At 40.2% G+C, this 25,467-nt stretch overlaps 2 protein-coding genes across 7 annotated transcripts in view; both read right to left on the bottom strand.

The window, feature by feature from the left end:
* The window catches only part of si:dkeyp-113d7.1 (uncharacterized protein LOC407709 homolog), a 28,550-nt gene extending 21,145 nt beyond the window's left edge, over nt 1-7,405 (bottom strand). For 3 of the 4 annotated variants that reach the window (XR_007384553.1, XR_007384552.1, XM_048990547.1), the window contains exon 1: nt 6,999-7,405. The gene's annotated coding sequence lies outside the window, so the exon portion shown is untranslated. The remainder of the gene's footprint in view (nt 1-6,998) is intronic. The other variant, XM_048990546.1, reaches the window with a different exon arrangement.
* A 128-nt stretch (nt 7,406-7,533) lies between these two features.
* si:dkeyp-113d7.10 (zinc finger and BTB domain-containing protein 20) lies at nt 7,534-25,111 on the bottom strand. Of its 3 annotated transcripts, none has more exons than XM_048990552.1 (5): nt 25,093-25,111; nt 24,665-24,979; nt 15,403-15,729; nt 11,562-11,786; nt 7,534-11,422 (listed from the first exon to the last, which is right to left on the bottom strand). In XM_048990552.1, the coding sequence occupies exons 2-5, from the start codon at nt 24,960-24,962 to the stop codon at nt 10,932-10,934; spliced, it is 1,341 nt and encodes a 446-aa protein (XP_048846509.1). In that variant the 5' UTR covers nt 24,963-24,979; nt 25,093-25,111; the 3' UTR covers nt 7,534-10,931. The 3 variants fall into 3 exon arrangements, with proteins under 3 accessions (XP_048846509.1, XP_048846508.1, XP_048846506.1); XM_048990551.1 differs by having other exon boundaries at nt 25,089-25,111; XM_048990549.1 differs by lacking the exon at nt 25,093-25,111 and having other exon boundaries at nt 24,665-25,080.
* Nucleotides 25,112-25,467: the final 356 nt, after the last annotated feature.

Consider the following 25,467-nt stretch of genomic DNA (forward strand, 5'->3'; position numbering starts at 1 on the left):
ATCAAAAATCAAAAAGTGTTTCAACAAAAGTATTTGTTTAAAGATGAGCACTTAAAAAAATGTACATCAAGCTGGTTGTATATTTTGCCTCCTAAGTTTGTTTTTCAATTGAGTTATACAGGTCAAACTAAAGGTGGGAAAAGTTTTGAAGTGGTGTGGAATTATTTTACATCACATAAACCTGGCATTTTAACAGGGATGTGTACTTTTTCTATCTACTGTAGGTGTTCATTAGACATCATGGGCTTAAGAAAATTTAAACAGAAGAAAACACTATGACTGGGCCGCACTAACATGGATTAAATAATCCTGGTTTAGACTTAATATAGGGTAAGTAAACCTTGGTTTCAACTGTATGTTAATCTTAAATTTTAACCCTGAATTAGTTAAAACTGATTTAAATTGGATTAATTTAGGTTCAGTGTCCACTATGATGGATTCCAACGAAATGTAAACAAATTTATGATGTATCCTAGGCTAAATAAATATCAGTGTTTCCCCTACTATTATATTAAGGGGGGCTCCCCGCCCACCCAACAGCACCTCCCGCCCCCCCTTGAAGGTCAAATTAATTTCGTTTCATTATATTTTCTATATAGCGCCAGATCACAACAGAAGTCACTATAGAACATCTTTCCTATAGAACAGGTCTATATGTTGTCCTTTTACTAAATAAACTAAATAGCCTTTTGTTATTTATCTTATTCACACAACAGCTTGTTATTTTTGTCTCTACACGGTCGCGCATTTACAATTCTCCTCAGCTCTATGTATTGCGCATGGCGGAGTTCCACCCTGACGCGCATGCACAGACATGTGCGCACACACTCCCACCAGCGAACAGAGACCGCACGTCAGAAAATATGTCGCGTCAACCACCTGAAAAGCAGAAAAAAAATATGTGCATTTTTAAAATGCTCCCAGGGTGGTCGATAATTATCATAAAAAGAAATGTTCCAATGTTTAGTTCAGTTCTTATAGATGGTTTACTTATTTTAGTTTTATCGTATTTATCTTATGTCATATATGCATATACTTTATACTTTTTATTATACTGCATTAAGACGAGAGAGGAACAGTATTGCCCTCGTATGTTATGAACATAAAGGGAATTGACAATAAAAGCTCATTTGACTGATTTTGATTATACCGATTGAAGAAAAAGAAAAAAAAAAAAACAAAAAACACATGAGCATCATGAGCCTCGTGCCCATTGCTTCCGGGATAGGCTCCGGACCCCCCGCGACCCAGTAGGATAAGCGGCTTGGAAAATGGATGGATGAATGGATGAGCATCATGAATCCTGTCGGTGACCGGCTGCCCCCCCATTCCACAAAAGCTGGAAACCTAGGGGAAACACTGAATATGGCCCTAAAGTTAACGCAAATGTCTCATGGACTTTTAAAAAACAGAAGCTGCTACTTTTACCACACTTTTGGTTTGAGTCACGCTGATTTATTTTCACTTTTTACACACAACTTGGACATTAATTGAACACCACTCCTGTCAATTTTGGAAAACGTTCCCCATTCTCACCACCTAGGTTAGTAATCAAAATAAGCATGAGACACCAAAAAGTACATAGGTTAAACTGACTGGCATGAAACACATTTCATATAAACCTACACCACCATACCAAAACAGCGGAGGATAAAAAAAAAAGTAGTTTTGTTAATTATTGGAGTGAACGATTGCAATCATCACTGGATACAGCACTTTATTTATATTTTACTTATGACGTGTGTGACATGTTCATGATTCTTATGGGCCAGGAGAGTATTTGCCACTTTTTTCCTCTCTGGCAGTAACCTGCTGCGAGACAGTTTTTCGGCCTCCCAAGAGCAACTTTGCTTTATTTTAGTTTTACATGGTTCAGTAGGAAGTTATTCTCTGGTAATCAACAGCCAATCTGGCTTTTAAAAGTTTCATTTTAAAGGTTTTAAAACTCTGGCCCTATCTGATAATTAGAAAGTTAAGTGAACACTTCCGTTAAAACTGAAGTCTTTTATTGTACTTGGCACTTCATTATATTAACTATACACTATACTACGCTATAAGTAAACTAAAAGTTAAATACCGTATATAAAATATACTGGGCTGGGAGTAAGGAATGGGGTCATAATGAGTTAATCATGGGGCCAGCTCAGTGTTCTGTTTGCAGAATGTTTACTATTTTGGATGCTTGTGTCCAGTCGAACTTCATCTGTGAGCAATGTGTGGACTCACTCACTCAATAGTGGACTCACTCATGGTCAAGGTTCATGACCTTGAGGAGCAACTGGCTCTCATCTGACAAAACATGGAGTTAGAAGCGATAGTTAATATGCCTTTTAGGGAGATAGTGTGTATACCGCAAGTGGGGGGGGGGGGGGGGGGGGGGGGGGGGGAGTATGAAAAACAGAGGTCAAGAGAGCTGGGTGACTGAAGGTCATAAACGTAAGAAAGGGTGTAAACATTTAATAGACGCGGCATCACCAGAACTGTGTGAAATCGCTTTCAGGTGCTTTCAGCTTTAGAGCCAGAATAGACTGGGGAGGCAGGTGGGCCCTTGGGCATCGAGGAGTCCCCTCCCCCCAGGAAGAGGGAGGTTTAGTGGGGGATTCAGTTATTAGAGGTGCAGACAGTTATGTGTGTACACGTGACAGAGGGTGTCATATGATGTCTTGCCCGCCTGGTGCCCAGGCAGGGGACCATCCTGGAGTCTAAGGATGACATTAAAACTGGTTAAATTTGCAGACGACACCAAGGTGGGTGGTGTAGCAGATACTGAACTAGCAGAACAGAGGCTTCAGTGGGATCGTGATTGAATTTGTGACTGGGCTGATACCTGGCAGATGAAATTTTATGTAGACAAATGCAAGTTAATCCATGCATGGAGTAGAAATATGAAGTACAGATATTTTATGGGTTCCACTGAAATAAAGGTAGCTGATTATGAGAAAGACCTCGGTGTGTATGTTGATGCTTCCATGTCCCACTCTCGCCAGTGTGGGGAAGCAATAAAAAAGGCCAATAGGATGTTGGGTTACATCTATTGGTGTGTGGAGTTTAAGTTAAGGGAGGTGATGCTACGATTATACAATTCCTTGGTAAGACCCCACCTAGAATGTTGTGTGCAGGTTTGGTCACCATTCCTTAAAAAGGACATTGCTGCCTTGGAAAGGGTTCAACATAGGGCTACAATAATGATTCCTGATCTTAGAGGAATGTCTTATGAGGAGAGGTTAGCTGAGCTGAATCTGTTTAGCCTCGAGCAAAGGAGGATAAGGAGGGACATGATCCAGGTATATAAGATTCTAACAGGTCTGGATATTGTTCAGCTAAACAGTCTGCCTTCAGTATTAAAGATATACAAAAACCTGTGGCCAAAGGTAGAAATTAGCGGGAGCACATTTTAAACTGGATTTCAGAAAGAACTTTACACAGTGGACACGTAGTTAGAGTATGGAATAGTCTTCCTGTTAGTGTAGTGCATGCTAAAACCTTGAGTTCCTTTAAATGAGAGCTAGATAACATTTTAACAAGTCTGAGCTACCGAGTTCTCCCCAAACAAGCTTGTTGGATGAATGGTCTCCTCTCGTTTGTAAATTTCTTATGTTCTTAAAGTCCAACACTTTTTTTGGTAAATAGTCTTCATTTTTATTTCAGTTCACAATTTTTTGTGTCCATTTTCATTGCAGTTTTAGTTTATGATAACACTGGTCCTAACAAGCCCAAAGCACACACACACACACCGGTACCGTCAATCAACATAGAACAAGAACAGATTGTAGCCTAAACAGTTTCTGAAACAATTATTCAATGGACAGTCTAAGGTAGAAGGCAGACAACTGTATGGCTTTAATATACAAGGACAAAGGATATAAAAAAGCTCTCCATACTAATAGCAACTTAATAAACATGAACAGACAATGCTTATAGTGGTTTTGATTATTCTGGCAGTCCAGAATAGCACCAGTGTGTTTTCTCTTCAGGTGCTTGTGTACAGCACTAGTGCCACTGCGGTATGCCATCAAAATCTTGCACAAACTATCATTTTCTTTTGCGATAATTTGAACTGCTCTCATAATTATGTAGTGAAATTAAAAGAACATATTTGTTATAATGAATGCAAGTATGTTAGAAATCAAAAAGGTTTCCTTTACATAATAAAAAAAGAAGCAATTTAAAATATTGATGTTGACACACCTTCAGTGTCAACGTCATCAACGACGTCAACTAATTGTGGTAGACCTAAAAATAAGGCAATCCAAAGAGGCGAAAGTTTTACCTAGGAAGCACCGTCAACAATAGTCAAACAATATCTCAAGAGTGGATCAGACAGAAAGAAACTAATAGTGCCAGAGTTTGTGGAGGTCGCTTTTTGTGAACGATAAGAATAATGCCAAAAATGCTACTGTTTCCATGTGCTTGGTTCCATAAATAACATTACTGATCTTTGGTGAACATCGATTTTTTGTGTTAGCATGTTAATACTGATATAACTCATAATCCCCATTCTACTACATGAAATTGTCCGCTTTCAAAAACATGACATGGAGACTTCCAAAAGGGCCATTCTTAATCTTCCACATTAGACAAACCAGCCACTGTATATAAGAGAGACAACACTAACTGGGTATAACCAATAAACGTAGGACACAGCAGTGTGAAGAGTCTGACAATATCACAGACATTAAGAGATGAAAGCAAAGAGAAATCTCCCAAAACAGGCCCCGCAATCAAATGAAAGCAAAACATCCAGGAAGAAAAACAAAATAAATCAAGAATTTACCTTTAAAACATTCATTTGTGCGAGATCAAACCAGATTTGTTGTAATAACAAGTATAGCACTGTAAAGTTAAAATTACAGCACAGAGCAACAGAGTTGCTTAACGTTACCATCACATCACAAAAATACATACGAGTACATAACAAAAATCAATAAATTAGATTTGTACTTACCTGCGAATACACCAAAATATTTAATCCACACTTTTTGTGCCACGGTGTTTGTATCCAGGCAGAAATAAATTAAACCTCCAGACCTTTAGTTTTTTGCGTTTGTTTCGGTATTACCATGACATTTGAAAAACCAGCCAACTGATGATACTAATAAATGAGGGTGGGCTTACAACCATTTCGCTTTCAGTGTGCATGGGTCACATGCAGTGATGTGCATTTTGTATTTACATCACGCGATTTTATTTTCCAGTTATTTCTTATTTGTGATGATTAAATACTACATTACTTGCTTGCATTAACATGCTCAGTGTACTCTACTACCATGGCAATGCACAAGACAGCAGCGTGAAGCAACTGCGCAATATACTGCAACCCTCCTATCATAGGCCTAGATTTACATTCTAACCCACAAAGGCCAAACAATTTTTAACAGGTAATCATGAGTTCAACTAATGCATCCCCAATGGCTCTTTAAGACTTGCTACTCATTCCAGATACACAGTATTTATCAATTCCATCCCCTCGAATAAAAAAAAAAATCCCTTATAATTTCCTAAAAATGGAGAAAAACTTTTCACAATAACCTAACTCTAGATTCATGACAGTTAATAGTGTATACAATTCTTTTGCTAGAGCCTCTATTTTTATTGTTTGTGCATAGACTTGGCAAGCTACAGGTACCTTTAACATATTTTTTGCTTAACATTCTCACTTTTATTGTTCATCAATAAACCAGGACTGTGTCGTTAAACATAAGCAGTATCAAGTGGTAGAATACGTTAACAACAAACCATTGCAGATACATTGAACCTGCTGTTCGATAAACACAGATGTGATTAGATGTCCCGTTATACTATGCTATGTTCTTTTTGCTACGTGCTGTATTTCCCAGAGAAAACTAAAATATTTGGCGGGACCTATTTAAGTGTGAGAGCAGAGCCCCAGTAACGTACATGAACTGCACGTACAGGTACGCTACAAAACCACACCCTTCACATAGGCTGCTTACAAAAAAAGGGCCACAAAACCAATTACCATACATCAAGATGTGATGCATTTTCATTAGACTCTACTTGTGTTATTGTATACAGTAATAAACAGATGGCGTGAAAGTAGAGAAAATTTTACATCCAACTTGTTTCAGCAGGCTACAACTTATCTGGAAACGGAGAACTGGACCTGAAAGGATGCCTTTCGGTCGAGCCGGATTCAGAATGCACTCTGGATAACAGCCAGTCGTCGTGCAATTAACCGATTTCATTTGGCGATTTTAATTTTATGGACACGCGTTTTATGTAGTTGATAACCACAAATCGTACTTCAGTTAAAAATGCATCATGCATCGTCAGCGCAATACACTTCAAAAAATCAATTGGCCTTACTACCTATCAGTGGTAAACACATAAAAGAATGAGACATACGGAAGAAAATCTCAAATTCTTCTCCTATATGTAAATTGTTAAAATTACCTAAAAAACAGCTAACAAGCAGGGTGTTTTTAAGCGCATTTAAACCCACACGTCACGCAAATTAGCTAGCTAGCTAACACGTTCCGTATCAAAGCAACATCCCCAGATGCATGACGATGGTCGGTAAATTTCCCACTGACTAGTTTATAAAAAAATATACGAGTAAAAATGCAATACAAGAAACAAGACCCCCCCTAGTCTCTGATTACATCTGAGCAAACATAAATGAATAAAAATGCAAATGTAGTAATGCAAAAATGTAGTAGCCATCTTGCCTGCCGCTAACGTTATTGCCAACTCGGCTAAAAAGCTACAAATTAAAAAGTTATAGAGCGGACTGCTGCACTTTTTGACTCAGCAGTTAGCGAACTATTTCGGTAGGTTAGGTAGGTGCACACATCGCTTGCTAACACAGTATCGTCATATTGTCGAAACAAAAGCGAGTTTGTTAACCAGATATCAAACAGCTAAACCCGCGATGGGCAACCCACATACATGCATACATTCATAAATATCATTTAGATGTGCAGAAAGAGAAAATAAACAAAATAAGTAGAATTCCGGCGGTCCGGCGGGCTAGCTACCTGCTGGCGTCCCGATTCATTTCTCTTCCTGCCTGTTATTGGTAACCTTTCGTCTGGGGTTTTTCGCCGCTTTCGACTCAATCAGCCAAGCCACGTCCACCGAGGCCCAAGACTCCGACAGCCGTCGTACCACAAACTCTTTCTTTCCCCTCTCCTCTGTTCTCCACCCTCTCTCCTCTTGACTAATTCCGCTCCGTTTTCGCTCCCTCGTTTCGCTCTCCTATGTCTCGCGCAAGCATTTCCGTCGTGAACACTTACTTGCGCGCGCAACCCGAGCTCAGTGTATTTCCGAAAAGGGGAAAACTGTTCGGGGACCATAAATATGCCTATTGATCGTAATGGTATACATGTTTGATAGAACAGTGTACCATACCTTCTCAAAAACTGCCCTGTCCCCATTTAAAATACATTTCATTGACCCAGCCTTTTTCCCATAAAGGGGAAAGTTTTGTAATGAGTGACAAGTCAATTTACATAAAGGAGAAATGCATGCCTGTACATCAAAAGGTAAGTTCCATTACACAGACACAAAACCTTAACAGGAGGCGCCTTTATTGGTTTAACAAATTGTACAAAAATGCAGAAGCATAGAAATTAAATTATTCAATAAAATACATCAGTAAATACAAATCAGTTTAAAAAATGAGTTCAATAGAAGTTCCATATATGAGAAAAAAGCACACCGTTCTCTGGGCTACTCTTCAGCAGAAAAGAAATCATTACAACTAGTAAAAAGGACTGAAGCACGAAATCAGGTCTACATTTCCTCTGAGTTTTAGCTGGAGCCCTCCTAGGTAACCAGCATGTTCCCTCCAGTCCCTGCCCAAAAATATGAGCATCAATTACCCCCATCTCCTTTACTGCATCTGTAGTCTCTCTGCAATCTACTGACTGCAAACACCCTGCAAAACGTCTTGTCATTGATTAGCAAACAAACCTAAGCGGAAAGGGAATATTTATCAATTATTATGTAAAGAATTCTATAAACTGAGTGCTTCAATAACAGTATCAGAACATCTGGCAATTCCAATACCTGGCAAAATGTTGTCCCTTCATTCAGAATGACTTTTCCCTGGATGTGACATACTTTTTAAGCCAGCATTTCATTGGAAGCAACCTGTTAGTGTACGCATTAAACAAAAAACATGCATTAATATATAAAATTGTTTAACAAACGTCAAAACAAGTCCTTGCAATAGACAACTCAAGGCTTATTGTTTTACAATAACCTAATTTTTTTTTTTAAATGCATGAGTCTCACATCATTGCACAAATATTTTAAACATCACATATTTCATTTCTTTACCTGGACGTGTCTTAGTTCTGTTTGGTACAGTACACACTGAAATAAACCCTGAGCGAATCACTAAAAATAACGATGTTAACTTGAGCAAATACAGTGAATGGAAAGTGATATTGGTGTATTAACTGGGCTATTTTTATGAGAAAAAAAAGTAAGAAACTGCTCAAATTAGGTGAAAATCTGTTCAAATCTGATGTTAGTAATGTGGTCTTATGGAATATGACGAAAAACTGGGAAATGAAACATTTATAAAATGGCTCAAAATAGTTCATTTTACTCAAAAATGATTAATAAAATGACATTTGTGTCAATCAGATTTGAATTAAACACATCTACACTTTGTATATTGTATTGTGTGTGCTAGTAACCATTCAGAGAAATACTATATTCAAAATAACACCAACCTATCACTAAGTAGACTAATGTACATGTTTGATTTTAAAAATACCTTTACAGCAGCAACAACAAAACATGGTAGAATAGCTATTCAGTATTTTATTTTATTAGTAGAATAAAACGTGAAGTATACAGGTTGAGGTTTACTGGTCAAAAAAGTATTTGGAGTTGTAATATACTATACATTTGAAGACAAAAATAACTCCAACAGATAAATATAAGGGAAAAAAGATGATTATATTCCATCCTGAATTACTGTAAAATTAAGAGGTCATTAAAATGTTTGGAAATTCATTTACAAAAAACAGTTCGCATTGTTAGCATGATATATACAATTTGAATTTCACCTTTGCACTCAGTAGATGAAGGATACAAAGATAGCCTTATCACCGCATTTCATACCCAGCGTGGGACTCCTCAATATTCTGAAGGAAATAAGTACTTAAAATTGTAATATACTCATTCTGCAAACAGATATTACAAATAATATCAGGGTTTAAGTCCTGCCTCTGGTTCTCCATATGCCGGTGTGGGTTTACTTAAACTGTTCAAAAACTGTGTATGAGCACCCTGTGATGGATCGATGTCCCACCCTGTGATGGATCGATGTCCCACCCTGTGATGGATAGATGTCCCACCCTGTGATGGATAGATGTCCCACCCTGTGATGGATAGATGCCCCACCCAAGGTCTCCTCTGCGTTGTGCCTCATGAGTTCTGTGCCTCTGAACAGATGAATGGAATCTTTTTAAAAATGAGAGGTACATATGTAAGTAATAAAATAATAAATATAGGTAGTAGCAACTCTATCAGCTGAGTTTTGTTCCAAGGAAGCTACAGTGTCAGTCAATGTATATTTGAGTACTGGTCCATACTGCCCCATTATTCTTATACTGATAAACACTGGCTATATGAAACTATGTATATGGAAATAAAACTCGGAAAAAAAAGATTTTAAAATGGAATGTCTCTAGTGTTGGTGAGGAGGACATACGGCATAATGCACTGATAAAGCCAGTTATTTACCTTTTCCATGTTGAGCTTTGTGGCAACCTATGACTGATTTTTTACTAGTTATGGAGCCGACAAACAGTTGATATTCAAGCGATGGCCAATAATATAAAAATGTAAAATGCCAGGGGGTTATATTCAACCATCCTTATTGCTGAGGGTAAATTACATTTTTATCCTTTAAAAATGTAAACAGACAAGTAAACATTTCAACAGGATTAAAGCAAAATCCACAATAGAATATAAAAAGAAAATAATGAACATTATATGCCAATTCCTGAATTTCTTTTCTACTTTTTTGTGAATATGCACATTGCAGAAAAGAGGGGCGCTTGGTAGGCTCGCTGGAAGCGAATGTTGCATTGCTGTGCAGTAATTCACCCATACTTTTACCCGTTTCTGGTTTACAATAAGTATTTTCTTTTTCCTAAACTGGGAAACATATTCAAGCATCAGAAGTTCCTTATTTTTAAAAATTTCTGCATTAAAACAACGTGCATTTCTACTGGAAATAGGTCAACCACATATTCACACTTTACTAAGCTCTGCAAATGGGCTGAAAACAAGGATAAGACTGCAGGAGAGAAGATGTATCAAATTATCGTCACACCTGCATGTCGGTTTCTTTTGGGTTGTCTGTAATCTCCTCCAAAGCAGATTAATTTAAGATTTAATACATTTGACTTTTTTGCCAAGGTAATAAAAAACTGCATTGAAGAGGCATTTGGATGTTTCCCTTTTCATATTGTGAAATGCATGATACCAGATCTGCACTATCAAAAATCTTTATAATGGTAAGATGGGTTTCTTTTGATTATGTTGCATTTTAACCATGATGCTTAGTTCACATAGATTGAACATATTTTTAGCATATGAAAAGGTCATTTGAATTTCAGAACACTTAATCTTTGTCAATCTATATTACCTCATGATCAGTGCTGTCACTGGTTAAAAACTATGACTACCTTGCTATCAGAGATCAGTAGTTTATTGTATGATGTTCACCTGCATGACTAAGACAACTTATTGTAAACCATTGTCCATTTCTAGCTAAAGTTCCATTTGGTGTCATCTTTCTTCTGTTACCTTGAATGCAGACTACAGATGACATGTACTGAAATGCCAGACCAACGGCTTCCTTCATTTAGCAAACTAAATGGAGTAAAGAGCTGTATGTAAGAGGCACAGGTGTCAGATGATAAATGAAGATGTCATGTAACTGCTCAAGTTCTTGTGGTATTGTGAGTCCGGAGATGTGCCTGCAGACGCTCGGGATGGGAAAAGCGCTTCCCACACAGCGAACAGCGCACCAGAGAACTGGTGCTGTGTGTCTGCTGGTGGACTTTCAGCAGGGGCTGCCGGCTGAATTTCCTTCCACACTGCTTGCAGGTGTAGTTCTTTCTCCCCACTGGGGCTTTGGCCTCCACAAACTCCTTTTCATCTGCTTCCTCTTCCCCAGGAGGCAGTAACTGATCTGCATTAAGGACTTGTGGCTCCCTCTGATGCTCGTGTGTGTCTGGCGACGCACCAGACGACATGGGTAACGGCTCGACAGGAATGTCATGGTTAGAGCAGAGAAGCTCATTGAGCCCTTGCGATGGAATCGTCAGGAGTCTGTGCAGTATGGAGGGAGATTTGAGCTGGAGGTCATCACCAGATGGGCAGGGGCTGTGATCTCCGCCAACAGATGGATGCACATACATGAAGGAACTTCCTTTGGAAACAGATCAACCAAAATTAAATATCTGCTCTATACAAAAGTTTTCGCACTGACTGATAGTACATCTGAATGTTCTAACAGCGAGAGTAAAATCCTCCTTGATTGTGGTGCCTACTCCACACATCCATCCTACCTGAAGTGGTTTCTTGCGGGCTGGTGAAGAGGGCGTCCTTCTTCTCTGGGATGACACCATCTGGGCTGGCTATGGATGTAGCGCCTGTCTTGCTTGCAACCACGTGTTCCACACCTTCGAGCTCTTTGTTCTGCCACAAGTCGCTGCACCACTTTTGGCCAAAGACCTTGTCCAGAATGGGTACCCAGTCTTGAGCTACAGAAAGGACAGTCTGTTTCCCTGTCACTGATCATGCAGGGGGAAATGAGTTAGTCAGTCCATCGAATAATAACTGAAGTACAGGGAGTAACACACATTTAAAAAGTTGCCTTCAATACAGCTTAAAGCTGAGCAAAAATCTGCCAAATTTTCCCCATTCTAAAATGACCTACAGTTATACGCACAAGAACAGGAAGAATAAGAGGACATAACACAGGTGCACTCCTGCATACTGAGCTTGCAACCTGCGAGTCATAAATTAGTCCCGTAATCATTATGGCATCTGCTGCAGTTAACTAAAGGTACTCAAGCATCACAAAGTGACCATGTGGTGGCACCAAACCACCAAAGCCATATAGTGGTGCTTTTTCCACATTGTTTGCAAAAAAGGAAGTGACACTGCTCCATTACCTACATCCCAATCATATGCTGATTTGACAAGCAACAGGTATCAATGTGTTCAGGGGCTTCAGCTTCTAAAACCAACAGATTTTGCAACATCACAATTGTGCAAAATGGCCAAAATTTCAAATACAAACCAATATTTGTGGAGGACTGCCCAGAAGCTTACTCCATATCTATATGTTAAATCAGCATATTGGTAGATTTCAGCTATACAAATAAATGCCAAAACAGATGTCAAGAGAGTTTGAGAGGATTTTTTTCTTTAATGTTTATACAGATGCACCCTGGGTTGCGATGGTTCGTGTTCGATATTTTGATTTTGCAATGGGCATTCCATTTCCATTCTGTTTTTCACTTTCAGTACATTATTCAATAAATCACATGAGATATTCAACACTTTCATCATATTGTGATTTTGTTCAGCTATAGGATAATGGAAGTCTTCTAATCATGTTTACGGTAGGCTAGACTATGATGTTTCTTAGGTTAGGCGTACTGTATTAAAATGCATTTTCCCCACAGCAGTAAGTTTCTATTAATCAACTAATCTAACAAATGATTTGTTGAATTTTTTGCTGAAAAAAACGAGTTTCTTTAAAAGGAAACATTAAATAGTAATTATCAGAATATTAGTCAATAAAATGTTGACAAAGTGTAACAAAATATACAAACCAAGAGTCACTCCAAAAAAACTAAATTATGAATTCCATTCCAGGAATATGGCTTGACAGCAAAAGTAATGCAATTTAACAAAAGTAATGCAGTTCACGCAACACTGGTGCAGCTTCAAACTGGATATCAGTAAAAATAGTGAGATCATTAGGTTCAAGTAACACGTGAGATGATATAGTGCAGGTTGAATCTGATTTTAATTACACACAGATAAGATCTGTTTTGCAGTCCAAAAGTAGTGCAAAGCTCTGTATAAGGAACACTTGAATGCAGCTTACGATGAAATTTGTATCAGCCAATATTCATAAAAAAAAATAAAATTAAGATAAAATCGGCATCGGCCGACACTGTTGGGAAGTACTTAAATTTGATCAATATGCAATATTAAGAACATAAATTTACAAATGAGAGGAGGCCATTCTGCCCATTAACCTTGCTTGGAGGGAATTAAACTAATAATTTAAATTTGGCAGGATCTTGTCAAGTTCAAATTTGAAGGAATCTAGGGTACTCTACCCTAGACTATTCCATACTCTAATTACACACCATGAGAAGTTCTTTCTCAGATCCAAACTAAAGTGTTCCCCTACCCTTGGATACCTGCAACTAGTCACCACTTAGTCTCCTTTGCTTGAGTCTAAACAAATTCAGCTCTGCCAACCTCTGTCTGCAAAACATCCCCATTAAGGCCAGGTTGGTCTACGCTGAACTTCTTCCAAGGCAGCAATGTCCTTTTTAAGGTATGGTGACCAAACCTGCACACAATATTCTAGCTGGGGTCTTACCAAGGAATTGTATAATCGTAGCATCACCTCCCTTGAATTAAACTTCACACACCTAGAGATGTAACCCAACATCCTATTGGCTTTTTTAATTGCTTCCCCACACTGGCGAGAGTGGGACATGGAAGCATCAACATACACACCGAGGTCTTTCTCATAATCAGCTACCTTTATTTCAGTGGAACCCATAAAATATCATAAAATAGACCACGCATTTAATCTCCTTATCTCAGCTAACTTAGCCTGTCTTGCACGTAGCACAGGAAGTATTCCAGAGAATACCACCGTGAATGTTCTGCTTCTAAGCTTATCCGCGACTCCTATGAATTTATCCTGCAGAACAGCCCTCCTGCCCTTTCCTATATCGTTGGTGCCAACATGCACCATGACCAATGGATCCACTCCGGGTAGGGCCAAAGCCTGTCCACGCGATTCGGAAGGTCCCCTACCTGGGCACCAGGCAGGCAAGACACCGTATGGGACCCCCTATCATGGGCACACACAACTGTCTACACCTCTAATAATCGAATAACCTACTAACACAATCTCCCTCTTCCTGGGGGAAGGGGGCTCCTCAGTGCCCAAGGACCCTACTGCCTCCCCAGTCTCTTCCGGCTCTAAAGCTAGAAGCACCTGAAAGCGGTTAGACACAGTCACTTCAGGTGATGCCGCCTCTGTAAACTGTGTACGCCCTACGTCTACGTCTATGACCTACGTTCTCCCAGCTCTCTCGACTTCTCTGCCCTTCATTCTCCCCCCTCCCCGCTTGTGACGTACACACTGCCTCTCTAGAAGTCGTATTAAGTCCCTCCTCTAACTCATTGTTGTGTCGGATGAAAGTCAGTTGCTCCTCGTGGTCGCGAACCTCGATCATGAGTGAATCCACTAACTTACAGCGCTCGCAGATGAAGTCCAACTGGACGCAAACATCCAGAAGGGCAAACATCTTGCAAACACAACACTGAGCTGGCCCCATAATTAACTAGCTCATTATGACCCCGTCCTTTACTCCCAGCCCAGTATATTTATATAGCGAATTTAACTTTCACTTGATTTAATTAACAAATAGTTAATATAATAAAAAAGTACAATAAAACATTAAATTAAGATTTGCATTAAAATAGAACTTTTAAAATATCCGATATGGTGATAACTAAATTATCTCCATATAGGATATGTTATTTTAAAAGTTTAATTTCTAAGGTTAACAATTACTTACCCAATAATAACCTACTGAATCACATTTAACTAAACATATATATATGCATATAAATTATATTTTATAATATTCAGGAAATCGTGTCCCATAGTTTGAGAAACACTGTTCTGTCCAATGTTCATTGCAGATGGCTGTGTTCACAAGATGGTGCTGCAGCCTCCCTTTTCGCCCTCTGCTGTCAGCTGCAACTACTGTCTCAATATCTGTAGAATTTTAACTCCAAATCTGATAACTCAAAAAATATTTTACTGATCTTTATGGGTTATGGTCTGGAAGTTATCACATTAATAAGATCAAGTGTGTGAGGCTGCCCTTCACGTCACTATCACAATGCAGTGCTGCTTCAATTTATGTCAAAATGTTATCAGTTTCAGATCTCTATCAATGTAATGTGCCTGCAAAATTTGAAGTCGACCTCCCAATTACTTTTTGAGTTAATCTGCTAACAAGATAAGTATGTGAGGGTGGAGACCAGTTGACAGCAAAAGTACATGTATTCCATATCCGGGGAACACACGGTAAACTTGTATTAATGGCAAAAGAAATGAAAAAGTTAAAAACTTACCTGTTTCCACACTCATTGGTTTCTCACTGTGCTCCACATTGGCTCCACAGTTTTTACTACTTGGTGGGTCCTGAGATGACTCTTTATCCTGGTCACCTTTATCTGAACTGCTGGGGCATCTTGAACGGTTTTCTGGGGATTTAAGATCTATATTGCAATCTTGCCTTGAAATCTGATCACCCTCTACCAAACTTTGCTTCAGAATTTTGCTTTCCTTCTCCTTTTTCACCAGTTCCAAAAGCAGGTCATCAAAGCTGGCTTCTACAATCTTCGTTAACTCCAAAACTGCAAATTTCAGTACCTGTTCCATCACAGCCTTCAATTGATCTGCAAATAAATAAATATATATATAAATAAATGAATGAATGAAACTATTGTAATGTTTGTTATGTATATTAAAGCTATTACGGTATGTATGTTAGGATGTCAAGGTATATTTGCTGTTTATGAATGTCCTATGAATTCATTATGCATTGTGCACTGAATGTTCTACAAATGCATTTTAAAGGCATTATGAAGGTTCAGTTAATGTAAAGTGCTACCATTCTGTTGGCAGAAAGATAAATTCATTAAAGAAGGTTTTAAAAAAATGTTTGGTGTCCTAATTGTTCAAGTGAGAAAAATCTGAATAGACCAGAATTGGTTTTCAGCAAGTCAGGTCCAAAAAAAAGAGAGAGACAGAATAATCAGTGAATCATGATCGGCCAAGGAAAATACAATAGGTGCATCCCTACAGAAAACCACAAACAATGCAAAAAAGTTTGCTACAATTCCAAATATCACGTATGTATCACGTATGTATCCCAATCCTTTCATCTTCAAAACATGTATTCTGTACAGGTTCAGAGAGTCCAAAGACAGCACAGGGCACAAGACAGACACCCTGGACAGGATGCACACTGACACAAAATAAATTATGAGACACCAATTTACTTAATTGAATGTATAGATTGCAGAAGGAAACCACAGCCCCTGTGATGGAAGAACATTAAAACACCACAAACACAAATGAGACAAAAGAAGAAAAAAAAAAAAACTTTAAGCATGCAGTATTCAGACAATTTCTTAGCCTCACAGTTAGACTACAGTTTGGCTGTACTGCAGTATTTTGGGTAAACTGCAGCTAAATTTATATTAGAGAACCCCCTGGCAGCTGCTTGAAGAAATTTCTCTCTGGGATTTTATAATGCCGGAATATCATTGCTTTTGAAAACACCCTTTGATAGCCCTAATGTGATCGTGACTTCGCTTCTTGTTGCTATCACTATGTGACACTGCTTGAATTTTGGGGCAGTGTGTCCCAAAACAACATGCAATATTGGCAAACAAGTACGCTTATTTTGCCTGATGGTTGAACTCGCGTTCAGTTTCCACTTAGTAGTGGATGATGTACAAAATATATCATATAATCGCAATATTTTTGGTTAGAATCATATTTCACAAAATATATCATAATTGTGTTTATCTGTTTACACACTAACCAATGTAGTAATGTTGACCATTCATGACAGACTAATTAAACCTCAGCCACTCTGAGGTAATTTGTGAAGTATGCCATCCATCTATTGTCTACAGCTTATCTGGGGTTGGGTGGCAGGGGCAGCAAAGACCTTCCCAGGGAAGCTGAGAAGTGTTTTTAACCCCCCCCGTGAAGTTGGAACACATCCTCTTTGTTAAAAACTGGGACCACCACCCTAGTCTGCCAACCTAAAGGCATTGTCCTCAACCACCAATGTAATTTTGAAGAAGCATATCAGCCAAGACAGCCCATCATCATCATCATCATCATCATCAACAGCTTTCAGGAACTCAGGGCATATATCATCCATCCCGGAGCTTTACCACTGAAGTGTTTTTGGCTGCTTTAGTGACCTTAGAGCTAGTGATGGGTAGAGTTTTCTGGCTCTACTTCCTCCAAGAGATATCAGTGGGATTTAGGAGGTCCTCAAATACTCTCTTCACCACCAGATTATATACCTATTTTTAAGCAACAGCTCTCCATCCCTACTGTAAACAGCATGGGAAAAATCATATTCCCCCTCCTCAATCACCTGACAACTTGTCAGAAACTTCGAGACCAACTGAAAGTAATTTTCAATGACCTCACTAAAGTCCTCCCACACCCATGTTTACAGGAATCTGTAAGTTACTTCTGGAGCCCCACAAGCTAACTAAGCTTGGATAGCCTCCTTCTTCAGCCTGACAGCTCCCATTACTACTGGTGTCCACCACTACATTCAAGGACTGACACTGCAACCAGTACAAACAACCTAGGTGGGGGTAGGCTCTGTGGAGCAAATGGATAAGGGCATCGTCCACTCATGCGTGCCTAGCAGGCAAACTGGAGGGGATCCATTACCAGCCCCTTGAATATCATCATGAGATGTGAAGTCTTTAAGGGAGCTGGAGTGCCCTTTCATTGGAATAGAGACCACACCAAATGTCTTCCAGAGCAGACTGAGTGAGAGGGAGAACAGGTAGTGTACCACCCCGCAGAGCTGGCAGAGCTGTCTGATGAATTGGTTGATAGTGTTTGCTGAAAACATAGATGAGAACAATGGTTCTAGCTAGGATAAAATGACCTCAGTGGTCGACAGACGACAAATGTTTTATCCGTAACCTGGTCACTAAACTGATCACTAAAACTCCAATATATCTTAGAAAACAGTTTGAGGAAAGGCAAGGTTTGTGGAGAAATCATGCCAAGTTCATACAATAGCACGCAAATGTTTATTAACCCTTGTTTAAAATGTCTTAATCCATCCATCTTCTACCACTTTTCCAGGTTGGGTTGCAGGGGCAGCAGTCCAAGCAGGGAAACTCAGACTTCCCTCTCCATGGCCACTTTGTCCAGCTCCTCGAGGGGAATCCCAAGATGTTTCCAGGCCAGCCGAGACACAGTCTCTCCAGCGTGTCCTGGGTTTTCCCCCGAGGCCTTCTCCCAATAGGACATGCCTAGAACACCTCACCAGGGAGGCGTCCAGAAGGCATCCTGACTAGATGCCCAAGTAACTTCATCTGGCTCCTCTCGATGTGGAGGAACAGTGACACTCCTATGAATCCCTCCCAAATAACCGACCTACTCATCCTAAGGGAGAGCCCAGCCACCCTGCGGAGGAAACTCATTTCGGCCGCTTGTATTTGCAACCTCGTTCTTTCAGTCGCTACCCACAGCTCATGACCATAGCTGAGGGTAGGAACACACTTTGGTAAATCGAGAGCTTTGCCTTTTGGCTCAGCTCCTTCTTCACCATGACAGACCAATGTAGCACCCACATCACTGCTGATGTCGTACCGATCCACCTGTCGATTTCCTGCTCCATCCTTCCCTCACTCGTGAACAAGACCCTGAGATACTTAAACTTCTCCACTTGGGGAAGAACTCCCTCCCCAACTCGGAGAGAGCTGGAAAAGGGTGGAGTGCTGAGGACCATGGTCTCCGATTTGGAGGTACTGATTTTCATCCCAGCCGCTTCACACTCGGCTGCGAACTGCTCCAGTGAGAGCCGAAGATCACGGACTGATGAAGCCAACTGAACCACATCATCTGCAAAAAGCAGAGACCTAATCTTGAGGTGATCAAACCGAACACCCTCAATGCCCTGACTGTGCCTAGAAATTCTGTCCATAAAAATTATGAACAGAATTGGTGACAAAGGGCAGCCTTGGCGGAGTCCGACCCTCACCGGAAATGAGTCCGACTTACTACCAACAATGTGGACCAAGCTCTGACACCGGTCGTACAGGGACTGAACAGTCCTTAGACGGAAGTATAGGACCCCACACTCCTGGAGCACTCCCCACAGGACTTCCCGAGGGACACGGTCAAATGCCTTCGCCAAGTCCACAAAGCACATGTAGACTGGTTGGGCAAACTCCCACGCACCCTCCAGGACCCTGCTGAGAGTATAGAGTTAGTCCACTGGTCCACGGACATGGCGAAAACCACACTGCTCCTCCTGAATCAGAGGTTTCATCCACCCCAGGGGCCAGCCACCTAGGAGCTTTTTAACCACGTCAGCGACCTCCACCCGAGAGATAGGGGAGTCCACCCTCAAGTCCCCAGCCTCTACTTCCTCATTGGAAGGCATGTCAGTGGGATTGAGGAGGTCTTTGAAGTATTCCTTCCACCGATCCACAACGTCCCGAGCTGAGGTCAGCAGCGCCCTATGCCCACCATAAACAGTGTTGATGCTGCATCGCTTTCCTGCCTTGAGCCACCGGACTGTGGGCCAGAATCTCCTCAAAGCCGTCTGTAAGTTGTTCTCCATGGCCTCAAACTCCTCCCACACCCGAGTTTTTGGCTCAGCAACCACCGAAGCAGAGATCCGCTTTACGAGCCAGTACTCATCAGCTGCCTCTGAAGTCCCAGTCCCCTTCCTCCCAATCACGCCCCTCCAGGTCTCACTGTCATTGCCAACGTGAGCACTAAAGTCTCCCAGTAGAAAAAGAGAGTCCCCAGGGGGAGCTCTCCAACACCCCTTCCAAGCACTCCAAAAAGGGTGGGTATTCTGAATTGCCATTTGGAGCAAACAACAATCAGGACCCGTCCCCCACCTGAAGGCAAAGGGAGGCTACCCCAATGTACAGCCACCCAGCCAGGGGGCAATAAGTATGCCCACCTCTGCTCGGCGTCTCTCCCCGTGAGCAACTCCAGAGTGGAAGAGGGTCCAACCCCCCTCAAGGAGACCAGGTTCCAGAGCCCAAGCCGTGCGTCGAGGTGAGCCTGACTGTATCTAGTCAGAACCTAACAACCTCGCGCACCAGCTCAGGCTCCTTTCCCCGCCAGAGAGGTGACATTCCATGTCCCTAGAGCCAGCTACTGCAGCCGAGGATCGGACCACCAAGGTCCCTGCCTTCGGCCACTGACCAACACACACTGCACCCAACCCCTTTGGCCCCTCCTACAGGTGGTGAGCCCATTGGAGGGAGGACCCATATTCCTTATGCAAACAAAAAGAACATAGTACTGCTAATTTTGTGGCTCTCCATATAAAACGTGTTGAAATGGTTTCAGTTTGTTTCAGAACTTTTTGAACGCTTTCAGCACATTTTAACAATACTGTGAATTTTTGCCACATCGTATATAAAATGTTCATATTGTTTCATCTCTATGTGTAATATTTACAAAATATACATCTTGCCCAGACTTTAAACAGAATACAAATTGGGATTTTCATGCATTCTAGTGTTATAGTGAAATGAAAAATGAGCTTTGTAACATTGGTAACATAATGAGAGCTCAACAGGCGAGTTGGAGTAGGAGTTGCGGGGGTATGGCAGTTCAGTATCTTGAAACAGCGATACAAGATTGTGAACATTAGTATCGCAGTTCCAGTCTCAGAACCATCATACCCAAAATACAATGTCAATAGAAAGCACCAATTTCAACTGATGGAAGTAAACTATTATTTCAAATATTATATTTAGGTAAGAGTCCAAAAAGGACACTATTAGAATAGAATAGAATAAACCTTTATTATCCCACGAATGAGAAATTTAGGTTACCTGGTATATGGTAATAGTGATCCAAAAACTGCAAATAGACAACCAGAGTGAATACATAAAATGACATGCAATTAAAAAGTATATTTTTCAATCAGCAAAATCATAAACACCAGTTCTTGCTAAACAGTAAAACCACCACTGCAGTTTGCTATAAATATCATTTGCCATAAAAAGGCAGGATGAACAAATCAGGCAGTGCCAGAAAATGAAATGTGGTGTATGTCTGCTAGAAAATGCTGCTGGGTACAAATCCGGCAGGCGGATCCCTTTGTGCATTCCCACATTCATCCATGCTGTGTAATAGAATGCAAAGCATCATCCAAAGACCTAAAATATTGCTGTTAAGAACGATTTGAGACAAAAGTATACAGCAAAATACGAAATGATAGATATTTTTCTATCATTACATGATATACATATCACACAGCCCTATACTGAAAGGTTAACCGTATTTAATTCACTCCTTTTCAGACACACTCTCCCAGTCACACACACACACAAAACACATACTTGTGTTCATATCTTAGTGGGGATCGGCCAGTCAATTACATGAGGAAAAACACTAAATCCCAGCAATGACAACCTTAACCTTAACCCCTAAGCAGCCCTAACCTTTAGTAACCAAGCAGACTTCAAAAATAAAAAACAATTCATAAAAAATAAAACAATTCCAGTTAAAAGAAAAACAGCGATCTTGCAGCTAACACTGCTTGGACCCCCCCCCCCCCCCCAATAAAACACTAGAACCACTCGCCGACACCAATGAACGTTAAACTCATTTAAAACAAAAAGGCTTAAGATCTATTCACAGATTTTCACTTATCAAGTATATTACAGATGTGGACAAATTGGTTGGTACCATTACAGCTCACTGAAACTATGCTTCATTTCTTCTGAAAAGTGAGACAATTGCTTTTATTTCTTGGTACAGTAAACCAAAAAAATAAACTGGAAAAAAATTGTTGTTTATTTTACAAAAATATGCTAAAATAGTATGGACAGATTTGTTGGTAGCCCTAAAGAGACTACTTATCCTTGCGTTATAATCGTGTTTCAAACTAAATGTTTAACCTTCTTTAGTACCACAGGTGCCTTCAAGCTTTTCATCACTCATTCAGCCTGGTTAAAGGGAAAGAACATGCTACTGTGTTGTTTGGTATCGTTGTGTGCATCACACCGAACATGAAGCAGAGGAAGCAAAGGCAAGAGCTACCAGATAGAAGACCATGTTAAAAGGTAAAGGCTATAAGACCATCTCCAAGTTGCTTCATGTTCCTGTGACCACAGTTGCCAATATTGTTAAAAAGAATAAGGTTCATGGGATTGTAGCCAACCTCCCAGGACATGGATGCAAGAGGAAATGCAACCCCAGGTTGATCAGAAGGGTAGTGCGGATGGTAGAAAAAAAGAGCCAAGGAACCCATCCAAAAACCAATCAAGCTGAGCTCCAGGGTCAAGGTATGTCACTTTTTGATTGCACCAACAATAATAACTCCATGGAAGAAGACCCAGGAAAACAAAGAAGCCAGAGTGGAATTCACTAAAATGCATGTTGACAAGCCCCAAAGCTTCTGGGAAAATGTCTGTTGAACTGGTGAGACAAAACTGGAGCGTTTTGGCCAGTCACATCAGCTCTATGATTACAGAAGAAAAAATGAAGCTTTAAAAGAAAAGAACACCATACCTACTGTGAAACATGGAGGGGGCAAAAAGCATTTTGTTTTGGGGTAGCTTTGCTGCATGGGGAACCTTGAATCTGTGCAGGGCACAAAGAAGTCTCAAGACTACCAAGGCATCCTGTTTATGGAATTGGTCTCCCCTTTGCAGCTATAACAATTGCCACTCTTCTTGTGAATTCCAAAGGTGTTCAGTGAAGTTGAGATCAGGGCTCTGTGCAGGCCAGTCAAGTTCTTCCACACCAAACTCACCCAGCCATGTCTTTATGGACCTTGTTTTGTGCCGTGGGGCACAATCATGTTGCAACAGAAAAGGACCTTCCCCAAAACTGTCCCCACAAAGTTGGAAGCATAGAATTGTTAAAAATGTATTGGTATGCTGAAGCATTAACAGTTCCTTTCACTGGAACAAACAGGCCTAGGCCAAACCCTGAAAATTACCCCATACTATTTTCCCAAACTGTTCCCACAAAGTTGGAAGCATAGAATTCTCCAAAATGTCTTGGTATGCATATGACTAAAGAATGGAGATGGCGAGCCAGGCCTTCATGTCCAACATTAGGGCCCGACCTCACAAAGGCTCTTATGGATGAATGGGCAAAATTCCCGTTGGATGCAATGGCCAGTTGTCGCAAAACATACATTAGTGTGTGTGTTAGTGAAAGAGAGAGAGAAATATACACATTTCCAGATATTTTGTTAATGTTAGTTTCAAAGCATAAATAATCATTTTTCGTTATGAAACATAGGGCTTTTATTTGGTATTTTATGAGTTAATCATAAATATCTGTATAGTGATATCTTATGAAAAAAGTGCATAATATAGTATATAGTCAATACTATAAATATATAGTATTTAATCATTACTTTGTAAGTATCTGGTATTTTATTTTCTACTATTTTCTACATAACTACATAAATGTTAAATACGAGGGGGAAACAAAACGTAGTTAATGAAAATCCTGAAACCTCCCATTATCGATATCTGATACTCAGTATATTGTCTTCTGTAAATTTGGAGGCTTTGGTACTACAACCTGTCCCACAAGCCCCACACGGGACATGTAACACAGTCAGTTGGCTTCTGTTCACATATGTAAAGACAAAAGTTGTTGCATGTCAGACCCCAGACATTTTCTCTTTCACCAAAATTTTCATACAAATATTGCACATTTTATTTGCAAGTCAAATAAAAAGCAGAATTCAAATGTCTCACAACCCAGCAGGGAACCATGCAAGCATATTTTACTCCAATGCATTTGTCTAGTGGTGATACGGTGCAGTTATCCCTTTAGGGGAAAATAAAATGCAAAATTTTTAGAGAGAAAAAAAGGGATTCTTTAAATAAATAGAACAGAAATCACCCATTCCAAAATCAGAACATAACCAATTAAAGAAGCTCAAATGGATTTTGGTGCAATACACCATTACCCAATATTCGCTATACTGGAATTTCTCACTCAGACACTACCTTAAGGTTTTTCATAAGGCATTTATATGATTAACGCTAATATGTTAATATCACTGACAACCATCGTGGGCTTCATGCCTTTCAAACATTTGCAACCAAATAAGACATTCGGCCCGTCGCTAGCACTGTACGCTTTTTTTTGACAGCCATACGGTTTGTATATTCGGTATCTTCCCCGGACCAAACGATGAATTGCTATCCCTGCCGCAACATTTTTTTGCCATATTAAATGTTTTAAAAATGTATTTAATTCGAGTGCATATCGATTGATGACAGTGATTAAGAATTGTCCCAAATGAACGTACAGGTGTTGTTCTACTTCCAAAATCTTAAGTGATGGAAATGTAAAAGGTAATGAATGGATATTTTTAACACGTTGCATTTTAAAGAACAGCGCAATACGCTGATGCTACAGCCTTCTGCCCTGCAAATTCCCTGACGTCACGCAAACGTTTTTTTTTCAGCGCTTTTCACTGCGCAGAGCATCGGAAACAACATCCAGACATGCCCGTAGCAAAATATTAAATAAAAAACACGTCAAAATTACTGATAGGAAAAAGATTTAGACCAAAGAAAAGAAAACAAACTAGTTTACGAGAGAGCTTACCGACAGCCTGCCCTCTCTGCTCCAGTCTGTAACTGCTGATGTGCATGGCGAGTTGAGAGCTTAGATTGGCGGCGTGTACCGGAATCTTTATATCTTCGCTCGTCGGGTCCTCCTCCATACCTTCACCGTGAGCACAAGCATTTCCAGCCTCCCCAGAGTCAAACTTACTCGACTGGAGCCTTAACCTTAACCGCTGGTTTTCCTGGTCCTTGGCGGTCGTTTCTAACAACAGGGAATTTAAGTTCGCTCCGACGGTTTTGGTAATCTCCTGGACAGCAAGCTGCACGACTTGCTCCATTGTAGACTCAAGCTGACCTTGGAAGAACGAAATATATAAGGAACCGTTCATCATTTCTTCCACCTTATTGAAAGACCTCTTTCATTCTTCCCCCTCCCCCCAAAAATGACAAATAGAATTGAATACCAACTGATTGAAGCGTAGTACCTCCCAATCTACGTATCATGTTTACGTTGAATACTACCGTAACGGCACGTATGTAGGCACACTTAATTTTTCGCACAACCATAATGCAACATCAGTAAAACCAGTCGTATATACCATAGACCCTATTTTTGGCTACTGACTGATACTGATGTTCACAATGCAAGTTTAAAGTGGGAAGTTTTTAAACACCACACCTACAAATAGCACAAAATGCATCCACCTCCCCATAACCCAGCACACCCCCACTAGGAACTACAAGCCAAAGAAATGTACAAAAGTTTACACAAGCAATGTGGTAATTGTGTAGTACATTTGACACTGGTTTGTAGATTTGGCATGATTTGCAAGTCACTGGATA

Source organism: Brienomyrus brachyistius, chromosome 22, assembly GCF_023856365.1.
Source record: "Brienomyrus brachyistius isolate T26 chromosome 22, BBRACH_0.4, whole genome shotgun sequence".
NCBI classification, from domain to species: domain Eukaryota; kingdom Metazoa; phylum Chordata; class Actinopteri; order Osteoglossiformes; family Mormyridae; genus Brienomyrus; species Brienomyrus brachyistius.